This window comes from Ctenopharyngodon idella, chromosome 15, assembly GCF_019924925.1.
Source record: "Ctenopharyngodon idella isolate HZGC_01 chromosome 15, HZGC01, whole genome shotgun sequence".
Lineage (NCBI taxonomy): Eukaryota > Metazoa > Chordata > Actinopteri > Cypriniformes > Xenocyprididae > Ctenopharyngodon > Ctenopharyngodon idella.
In genome coordinates this window covers 30,458,855-30,469,983 of record NC_067234.1, presented here as the reverse complement: position 1 = coordinate 30,469,983, position 11,129 = coordinate 30,458,855, and the positions used below count along the sequence as shown (strand labels likewise).

At 38.6% G+C, this 11,129-nt stretch overlaps 1 protein-coding gene across 8 annotated transcripts; it reads left to right on the top strand.

The window, feature by feature from the left end:
* Positions 1-394: 394 nt before the first annotated feature.
* tagln (transgelin) lies at positions 395-10,829 on the top strand. Of its 8 annotated transcripts, none has more exons than XM_051861229.1 (6): positions 474-640; positions 1,607-1,653; positions 5,952-6,137; positions 8,953-9,121; positions 10,316-10,418; positions 10,559-10,829. In XM_051861229.1, the coding sequence occupies exons 2-6, from the start codon at positions 1,642-1,644 to the stop codon at positions 10,704-10,706; spliced, it is 618 nt and encodes a 205-aa protein (XP_051717189.1). In that variant the 5' UTR covers positions 474-640; positions 1,607-1,641; the 3' UTR covers positions 10,707-10,829. The 8 variants fall into 8 exon arrangements, with proteins under 8 accessions (XP_051717191.1, XP_051717193.1, XP_051717194.1 ...); XM_051861227.1 differs by having other exon boundaries at positions 5,949-6,137; XM_051861230.1 differs by lacking the exon at positions 5,952-6,137 and adding an exon at positions 2,444-2,629.
* Positions 10,830-11,129: the final 300 nt, after the last annotated feature.

Genomic DNA, 11,129 nt, shown 5'->3' with positions numbered 1-11,129 from the left:
TAAATCATTTTGCTTAATCTCAGTTTAAGCACTCACTCTTATGTCCTAACTGCCAGTGCTTCTACAGTACATCTGCATCCCGAAACATTTATACCGAACTGCTGACAGATTTCTCTAACGTGTAAAAACTATACAGTACATCTGTCAAACTATTCCATTTATGTCCCTGTCTGAACTTGAAGCCCTCGACTTATTTCCCTCGCTCCACCCCTACCTTCCAGCAGGCATCAGTACAGCCGTTCTTTCTCTCACTGCTGATGCACTGATGTGGTATTTGGAGAATTCTGGTCTCTGACCAAACTAAAGACTCTTGGCTTGGATCCTGTCCTCATCCAGGCCTCTTCCCAAATAAGGCTTTGCTTTAACAAAGGGCCGAACTACCAACTTTAAGTGCAGAGTGGAGAGGAGGGTGGGCTTGAGAAAAACACCATGTCCTTTTAAGGTGTCAATTTCCTTTTCTCTGCCCCCTCACTGAATACCTTGTTTTTTTATTTCTCTAATGGTAAAGACATCTACTCCTGAAACAGCAGCAGGGACGACACTGCTGAACTCTTGAATCTAGACCCACTCACACAAAATCCATCGCTCCAGGGTGACTGGGGACTGCACGAAGGACAAGGTCATCTTCATTTTTACTAGAGTAAGTATGTTTTTTATATGCTATCAATTCCAAAGACCTTTCAGTCAGTTATTTTGCTGATTGTTTTACCTTGTGAATGACACGACATAAACATCAATACATCTCATGCACAATCTATGTACTACAGTTAACAAAGGATAAAACAGCTTATTACTTAGTTCATTTCAGTGTTTCAGTTTTTTTTTTTTTTTTTTTTTTTATGTTGCGTGAGCTTCTTTGTTGGGACCTTGTAAATTTTAAAGTGTGTAACGATAATCAACCACATATCTTTCTTCATGAACAGCTAATGCAGACCTAGCCTATTTAAAATGTCCTATGATAACATTATCTTTTATCCAGACCAATGCTAGGCCACTCAGACTGGGGTGAGAAAATAAGGTATAAAATTACGGTTACCTAAATATAATCATTATAATTACAAAAATAATTAATCAATAATGCTCATAGTGAGTATACAGTTTAAAAATAACATGAAATACCATAAAATATGGCTCCTAAAAGTATATGGACACTTATGTGACACTTATAATTGAAGCAAGTGCTGCTAGAGTTTATCTAAGAACTAACTTCACTTTTATGACCCATTTTTTAAATGAATTATCTAGAAAGTCATTTGGTCAAAGTTCCACTTTAGACATTCTACTAACTATAAGTAACTTTGCAACTACATGTAAATTAATTCTCATTAGTGTATTAGTAGATTATAGTAGACTGTTAGTAGACTGTTAGGTTTGGGTTAGTAGAATAAGTTGACATGTAGTTACAAAGTTACTTATAATCAGTAGAATGTCTGTTGAGGACCATCAAAATAAAGTGTTAGCAGATATTAAGCAGACAGTATAACAAATTTCAAACAAATATTACATCTTTACATTTTAATGGTGGCTTTGTCCTTTTTTTTCTATGAAAAACATATAAGAAAGTGCACATTTTTGCTGTAATGCTCATATAAACTCACTCCTTAAGGTTGGAACTTCAGAGGTGGTGTCCTAAACCGCAGAATGGCAGCACAGGTGACAGTGCTGCTGTGTGTGTGTGTGTGCTTTGCTGAGACAGACTGCTGAAATGTCTGAATGTAATTGATGGTGTTTCTAGACAAATGCTCCTGAGGAACATGTTCATCTAATCCTGTCATAAACATTATGGCTGCTTATCTGACTACAGTGACAATTCTTCCATCCACTCGAGGACTACATGAACATGTGAATCTGTGAACCTGCCTTTATGGTTGCTTTTTGTATAACAGTTTAGCTCAAGATGAGCTTTGACACACTTTTGTTTTTTATAATTGAGCTGAACTGTTTGCTGTTGGAAACATGATGGACAGTTTTCACTGCACAAAATCTATATGCATGATTTGTAAGTTGATTTTATGGCTTTGTGGCTGCTTCTAACTGCATCATTGGCCTTTTCCACTTTATTCTGATGATGTTTTATCTTAAATTAATTTTAAATTGAAATATATTAAAGGTTTTAAGAGGAGAGCATTTTCAGGAAAGGTAAATGTCACAAACTTTCCAAACTTGTGTTCCTGTTTTTTTTTTTTTATCCATGAAAACGAACTAACAAGCCTTATGTTGAAAATGTCTACTAACATTTGACAAAGGAATTTTCAGCAAACTACATCACTACAATGGAGCAAAAATCAATACAAAATTATAATAAAATTGACATGGAATTGCACATATTAATAAGCATTAAATGTTGCTTGATTTGTTAGTTACTCCAAAGATTAGTACACACTGAACAATGATACGTCAGTTCCTACACTATCGACAGTCTCCTCTTTTCTCACCTAAGCAGGGAACTATGGCAAACAAGGGTCCATCTTATGGGCTGAGCCGCCAAGTGCAGGATAAAATTGAGCAGAAGTATGACACTGAACTGGAGGCACGTTTGGTGGAGTGGATTGTGGCTCAGTGTGGGCCGGCGGTGGGAAAGCCAGAGGCAGGAAAACTGGGTTTCCAGACCTGGCTCAAAGATGGATGTGTAAGTAATGCATGTCTTTAATTTTCAGGTCATCTTGGCAATCATGCAAGCAAAAATTTGTACACTTTTAAGAAAGGGCTGCCAAGCATGGGCGTAGTAATAACTTATTATGACAGGAAATACCTTAGATGGACAAAGGCATCCAGCTATCGCTGTAGCTGAATAAAAAGGAGAAACTGATGAAACGTGAAGACAATAAAAACACACGATTTCAACAACATATGGTTTATGTTTGTTTTTTAAGGTATTTCCATAACAATAAAGTATATAAATAATGCAGTGCTAATTGTCAGCCTTTATTACAGTATAAAAACTATAAAAAATAGCCTATTTTCTGCCTTATTCTGTGATAAAATTAAATTTTTTACATTGTATAAATCCATGTTGACAATGCTTAAAGAGTTTGCAGTACATAAAACAATTATAAAGTTGTCAATATGAGAGAAAAAAAAAAAAAAAAGAGAATACAAATTATTAAAATGACTTCGGGCAAGTTTGACTTCATAATAGCTAAATTTGGTCAAAAGTGTTGTGAAGATGCTGCCCCACTTTTTTTTTTTTTTTTTTTTTTAAGGTTTAAATTCATCCTCATGTGTTATAAAGTATATGCCCAGTTTAAAATAGAACAAAAAGGTTAATATATTTTTACCACCATTGATCCCGATCATCTGTACCACATTTCATGAAGATCCAATGAAAGTTGTAGGATGAGTCCAAAAATGTTGCAACAAAATTATAAATTATGGAAAAGCTAGCTAACACAGGGGAGCTCAACTCAAAGGAAGCCACAGGGGAGCCCAGCCTAACTAAGATCCATGAAGTCTGGGGGAGGAGGCTCGAACCCTGCTTTTAAAAAGGGAAGCAAGGAAATAAAACACCTCACTCAACCCTATGGCTCAAAGGACAGCTTACCGAAGGGAGCCAGTGATGTTGTTAAAAAATACCCTCAGCGGCTACCATCTTTGATGGAGCCACAAGAGAGGCTCAACCCCAAGGGAGCCACAGGGAAGCCTAGCCTTACTTCAAGACTCCTGAAAAGTGGCTCAAACCCTGCTTTTAAAAGGGGAGCAAGGGATAACTTACCCTTATAGGATGAACATTCCTCTAGGACCTGCTATATCCAGTGCTTAGTTTTTAGGGGCAGTTGTGGCCTAATGGTTAAAGAGTCAGACTTGTCACCGGAAGGTCATGGTTCAAGTCTCAGTACTGGCAGGAAATGTAGGTGGGAAATGAACAAGCGCTCTCTTCCACTCTCATTACTTGAGCAAGGCACCTAACCCCCAATCACTCCCCAATCTACATGGGGGGAGAGCAACTCTGTCTCAGATAAAGGCACTGCTCCATTGTAGCTAGCAGGTCAAACTAGTGAGGCCTATACACCTAAAACACCAAAGGGGAGCATATATCCCTACTTCAAGGAGTGAATTGTAAAGGGTTCCAAGAGTGGTTGTAGAGGGAGGTAAATGAAGGAGAGGGAAGTAATTGCCACAATCAGCCCATAGCCACTGACCCATGCCACTCTCATTTTGGGGGGGATGTGAAAGGAGCAGGATGTCCTCAGACATGTGCCCATCCTCCTACCTAAACTGAAGTATCTTTGCCGAAAATGCGGCAGCACACATAAATCACTGTCAAGCACTGCTCAGCGCACATATGAAACAGTTTCAGATTCCTGTTTTGCTAAAAAATCTAATCTATGATGATAATGTAGGGTCTGAATATCAAGGACCTCTACAACCTATCAATCCAGCCCTAGACCTAGGCTTCAGAGGTGCATAGCGGAAGAATTAGACATTCCACATTAATCAGTTTCTTTTCTTCGTTTTTTTGAGATTAGACATTAACATGAAAGTATTAGAGCTAGAAAGAGGGGTCCCGAAAGGGAAAGGGCTTCCCGTCAGACTCCTCCCATGCTCCGCCTACAATCCTGTGATCGATCCCGCCTTGCCACTGTGGTGGCCACGGGACCCAAACAATGGGGTGTAGGCGCTCAACTCTCATCCCTCAAGAGAGTCAAACATAGGTGGAGCTTCTCACCAAGACTGCATCACAAAGCATGCATTCAACTCCCCCGAGAGCCAAACGTGCTCCATTCAATGCTAGATTCTTATCACCCTATTGAGAATTAAGTGAGAACAGAGTCTGCTACCATGAATGCATCACTATGACTGTCTTCAACTCCCCTGAGAGCCGAACGTGCTTGTGCAAATGCTGAGAATCAAGGAAGAACAAAGCTTCTTACCAGTCTCTTTCAGCAGTCTTGTGAATGCTTAATAATGTGCACATCCAGCTTCCTCGAGGAGCCAAACACGCTCCACCAGTAGCGTTTGTTTTAGACGCGCATACAAACAAGTGTCTCCTAAAGACAAAAAAGTTGATGATGTGTATTATGGCGCTCTCTTATACTTCCGGGAGCTTCACTTATGACGTCACGGCCTGTCGGCAGTCGGTGAAATTAGAGTGTGCTTACACATGCTTCAGACACCGGTCGCACTGATGCCGTTCTCTATAGCGTCAATCCAAGACGCAGTGTTGAGTTCCACTTTGAAAAGGGAACAATCTAGGTTATTCAGAAGGTAAAATGAATAGGGATTGTAATTGATGGTGTTTCTAGACAAATGCTCCTGAGGAACATGTTCATCTAATCCTGTCATAAACATTATGGCTGCTTATCTGACTACAGTGACAATTCTTCCATCCACTCGAGGACTACATGAACATGTGAATCTGTGAACCTGCCTTTATGGTTGCTTTTTGTATAACAGTTTAGCTCAAGATGAGCTTTGACACACTTTTGTTTTTTATAATTGAGCTGAACTGTTTGCTGTTGGAAACATGATGGACAGTTTTCACTGCACAAAATCTATATGCATGATTTGTAAGTTGATTTTATGGCTTTGTGGCTGCTTCTAACTGCATCATTGGCCTTTTCCACTTTATTCTGATGATGTTTTATCTTAAATTAATTTTAAATTGAAATATATTAAAGGTTTTAAGAGGAGAGCATTTTCAGGAAAGGTAAATGTCACAAACTTTCCAAACTTGTGTTCCTGTTTTTTTTTTTTTATCCATGAAAACGAACTAACAAGCCTTATGTTGAAAATGTCTACTAACATTTGACAAAGGAATTTTCAGCAAACTACATCACTACAATGGAGCAAAAATCAATACAAAATTATAATAAAATTGACATGGAATTGCACATATTAATAAGCATTAAATGTTGCTTGATTTGTTAGTTACTCCAAAGATTAGTACACACTGAACAATGATACGTCAGTTCCTACACTATCGACAGTCTCCTCTTTTCTCACCTAAGCAGGGAACTATGGCAAACAAGGGTCCATCTTATGGGCTGAGCCGCCAAGTGCAGGATAAAATTGAGCAGAAGTATGACACTGAACTGGAGGCACGTTTGGTGGAGTGGATTGTGGCTCAGTGTGGGCCGGCGGTGGGAAAGCCAGAGGCAGGAAAACTGGGTTTCCAGACCTGGCTCAAAGATGGATGTGTAAGTAATGCATGTCTTTAATTTTCAGGTCATCTTGGCAATCATGCAAGCAAAAATTTGTACACTTTTAAGAAAGGGCTGCCAAGCATGGGCGTAGTAATAACTTATTATGACAGGAAATACCTTAGATGGACAAAGGCATCCAGCTATCGCTGTAGCTGAATAAAAAGGAGAAACTGATGAAACGTGAAGACAATAAAAACACACGATTTCAACAACATATGGTTTATGTTTGTTTTTTAAGGTATTTCCATAACAATAAAGTATATAAATAATGCAGTGCTAATTGTCAGCCTTTATTACAGTATAAAAACTATAAAAAATAGCCTATTTTCTGCCTTATTCTGTGATAAAATTAAATTTTTTACATTGTATAAATCCATGTTGACAATGCTTAAAGAGTTTGCAGTACATAAAACAATTATAAAGTTGTCAATATGAGAGAAAAAAAAAAAAAAAGAGAATACAAATTATTAAAATGACTTCGGGCAAGTTTGACTTCATAATAGCTAAATTTGGTCAAAAGTGTTGTGAAGATGCTGCCCCACTTTTTTTTTTTTTTTTTTTTTTTAAGGTTTAAATTCATCCTCATGTGTTATAAAGTATATGCCCAGTTTAAAATAGAACAAAAAGGTTAATATATTTTTACCACCATTGATCCCGATCATCTGTACCACATTTCATGAAGATCCAATGAAAGTTGTAGGATGAGTCCAAAAATGTTGCAACAAAATTATAAATTATGGAAAAGCTAGCTAACACAGGGGAGCTCAACTCAAAGGAAGCCACAGGGGAGCCCAGCCTAACTAAGATCCATGAAGTCTGGGGGAGGAGGCTCGAACCCTGCTTTTAAAAAGGGAAGCAAGGAAATAAAACACCTCACTCAACCCTATGGCTCAAAGGACAGCTTACCGAAGGGAGCCAGTGATGTTGTTAAAAAAAACCCTCAGCGGCTACCATCTTTGATGGAGCCACAAGAGAGGCTCAACCCCAAGGGAGCCACAGGGAAGCCTAGCCTTACTTCAAGACTCCTGAAAAGTGGCTCAAACCCTGCTTTTAAAAGGGGAGCAAGGGATAACTTACCCTTATAGGATGAACATTCCTCTAGGACCTGCTATATCCAGTGCTTAGTTTTTAGGGGCAGTTGTGGCCTAATGGTTAAAGAGTCAGACTTGTCACCGGAAGGTCATGGTTCAAGTCTCAGTACTGGCAGGAAATGTAGGTGGGAAATGAACAAGCGCTCTCTTCCACTCTCATTACTTGAGCAAGGCACCTAACCCCCAATCACTCCCCAATCTACATGGGGGGAGAGCAACTCTGTCTCAGATAAAGGCACTGCTCCATTGTAGCTAGCAGGTCAAACTAGTGAGGCCTATACACCTAAAACACCAAAGGGGAGCATATATCCCTACTTCAAGGAGTGAATTGTAAAGGGTTCCAAGAGTGGTTGTAGAGGGAGGTAAATGAAGGAGAGGGAAGTAATTGCCACAATCAGCCCATAGCCACTGACCCATGCCACTCTCATTTTGGGGGGGATGTGAAAGGAGCAGGATGTCCTCAGACATGTGCCCATCCTCCTACCTAAACTGAAGTATCTTTGCCGAAAATGCGGCAGCACACATAAATCACTGTCAAGCACTGCTCAGCGCACATATGAAACAGTTTCAGATTCCTGTTTTGCTAAAAAATCTAATCTATGATGATAATGTAGGGTCTGAATATCAAGGACCTCTACAACCTATCAATCCAGCCCTAGACCTAGGCTTCAGAGGTGCATAGCGGAAGAATTAGACATTCCACATTAATCAGTTTCTTTTCTTCGTTTTTTTGAGATTAGACATTAACATGAAAGTATTAGAGCTAGAAAGAGGGGTCCCGAAAGGGAAAGGGCTTCCCGTCAGACTCCTCCCATGCTCCGCCTACAATCCTGTGATCGATCCCGCCTTGCCACTGTGGTGGCCACGGGACCCAAACAATGGGGTGTAGGCGCTCAACTCTCATCCCTCAAGAGAGTCAAACATAGGTGGAGCTTCTCACCAAGACTGCATCACAAAGCATGCATTCAACTCCCCCGAGAGCCAAACGTGCTCCATTCAATGCTAGATTCTTATCACCCTATTGAGAATTAAGTGAGAACAGAGTCTGCTACCATGAATGCATCACTATGACTGTCTTCAACTCCCCTGAGAGCCGAACGTGCTTGTGCAAATGCTGAGAATCAAGGAAGAACAAAGCTTCTTACCAGTCTCTTTCAGCAGTCTTGTGAATGCTTAATAATGTGCACATCCAGCTTCCTCGAGGAGCCAAACACGCTCCACCAGTAGCGTTTGTTTTAGACGCGCATACAAACAAGTGTCTCCTAAAGACAAAAAAGTTGATGATGTGTATTATGGCGCCCTCTTATACTTCCGGGAGCTTCGCTTATGACGTCACGGCCTGTCGGCAGTCGGTGAAATTAGAGTGTTTACACATGCTTCAGACACCGGTCGCACTGATGCCGTTCTCTATAGCGTCAATCCAAGACGCAGTGTTGAGTTCCACTTTGAAAAGGGAACAATCTAGGTTATTCAGAAGGTAAAATGAATAGAGATTGAAACAGACACCCCAACATTAGCACAATGAATGCTGGGACCAACCAAAATCAAATTTCACAACATTCATGTTGAGTGACACAAATACATCATCAAATCAGATGAGTTATCTGCATGAGTAACCTGGTCACTCAGCGTTTTTATAATGTCATTCATAATTATGATTACATTTATGGAAAACACTGACATGTAGAATGAAATCTTGTTTCTTTACCCGCTCTCAGGTTTTGTGTGAGCTCATCAATAGTCTGTGTAAGGACAAGCCCGTAAAGAAGATCCAGAGCTCCAGTATGGCTTTCAAACAGATGGAGCAGGTGTCACAGTTCCTCAATGCTGCGGAGCGATACGGCGTCATCAAAACCGACATGTTTCAGACGGTAGATCTGTGGGAGGGTGAGTACACCGACATATCACAGACCTTTCTCGAACAAACATTTATTCTTCATAGACATTCTGATCCCATATCACAATCCAGTAAAATATTGTTTATAGCTTTGTTTACATTAAATAAGGTTGTTAAATAAATATGGTTGAATAAGTATTAATGAATCACGAGACAAAGAGCAAAACTAAACTGACTTATAGTAGTTTCCATATATGCAGTAAGCATGTCTGATTAATTAACAGGATACTAATATTCTTTTACTGATTAGTGTGTGCTATAATACAAAATCAATTTATGTTTAATATTTAAAATATTACATTTAATGTAAAAAAAAAAAAAAAAAACATTAATTGCAAATTTAAATGCCCCCATTTATCACCATGGTTTGTACAGAATTAAAACAAACAATCAATTCAACCTTTATTGAAATTATTATAATTTAATTTAATAATTTATTTGAAATCAAAATATCATGTTTTATTTATTTATTTATTTTTATTTATTTTCTGAGAAAATGGTGGATTATATTTGACCCATCACTTTTCATTCAGCTTCCGTTCATTTTGTTATGCTGTGTCATCATTACCCATTTAAAAATGGTTTGATATTTCTCATATATTTGAGTATCATTAAAGTCTTTTTGATCAATCAGAAGTTTGTCTTATAGTCTTATGTTTATTATGGCATTGTAAAGATCAATATTTCAACTGTATGTATGTATGGGGGAAAAATCACACTTTCTGTTGCACCATATTTCTTAAAACAACACTACTGACTAAATAATGCTGTGAAATTATCATTTCTATACCTATTTATCTTCAAGTAATATTTATCCACTCGTCGATCACCATTATCCTTGAAATAAGTGTAATGAAAGTGTCTCAATTTTTTTCTTCATCTGTGAATTAAAAGTGAATTAAAAGCAATCTTTCATGGATCTTTGACTAATACCCATAATTCCATGTACCAAACAAGTATCTCTGGAATATTTACAGTGGTGAGGCTACTGTTGAAAACTAACAAACAAACAAGCCAAAAAGCATTCAACATCATCTAATCAATTCAATTAGAACACACAGTATTAAAGCAGAATCACAGTGGACGTCTCCCTGCTAGATCCCAAAAAGAAAAGTCCAGAACAGTTAAGGTATATCTGCATTATTATATATTTTGTTTTAATCATCCTGCCACTATGCCGTCAGGAAAGGACTTGGCCGCAGTGCAGAGGACACTCATGGCTCTGGGTAGCATCGCGGTCACAAAAGATGATGGCGCCTTCCGTGGAGATCCCAACTGGTTCTTCAAGTGAGTTACTGCTGATCACACTTCAGAGGTTACATGGACTGTTTAGTCTGGGGTTATAAATCAAACAGTATGGTTTTAATTTATTGATGTTATGATGTTTATATTTATATTGTTATGATGATTAATTTAATATCTTGCAGGAAAGCTCAGGAGAACCGAAGAGATTTCTCTGACGACCAGATGAAAGAGGGGAAAAATGTCATCGGCCTGCAGATGGGATCCAATAAAGGGGCGTCCCAGAGTGGCATGACAGGCTATGGTCGACCTCGACAGATCATGAACCCATGAGCCAATCTTTCTTCCCTCGGTTCCCTGACCATCGACGCATCCTAATCATTTGACTCCAAATGTTCCTTTCAGAATATGACCAGAATGATAGTGTAATAAATATAAATAAAAAAAATAACACCACTTGGTACTAAAATTATCCCTATTTTTGTGTAACACATATTTGGTTGAATTGTAATGCTTCAAAATGACCAATTGTGTCTAACATTTCATTTGCGATACTGTATATGCAAGTTGACATGAAATCAGAATGAACCCCATTTACTTTCTCAATACACGCTCCTGGTGTTATTGTGGATGATTCACTGGTGCATGTTATTCCAAAGGGGAAAATAAAAAAAAAGTCAATCTCCTCATCTAAATTTAACAACTTGCTCAACTTATAAAATGTCTTTTCTCTTTAGCCAATGTCAGCGATCTCTC

What these genes read in the sequence shown, in the direction of transcription:
- tagln (XM_051861227.1), top strand. An exon ending in CCTGGCTCAAAGATGGATGT is followed by an intron (nt 6,138 to 8,952) that starts GTAAGTAATGCA and finishes ACCCGCTCTCAG; the next exon opens with GTTTTGTGTGAGCTCATCAA. An exon ending in GATCCCAACTGGTTCTTCAA is followed by an intron (nt 10,419 to 10,558) that starts GTGAGTTACTGC and finishes AATATCTTGCAG; the next exon opens with GAAAGCTCAGGAGAACCGAA.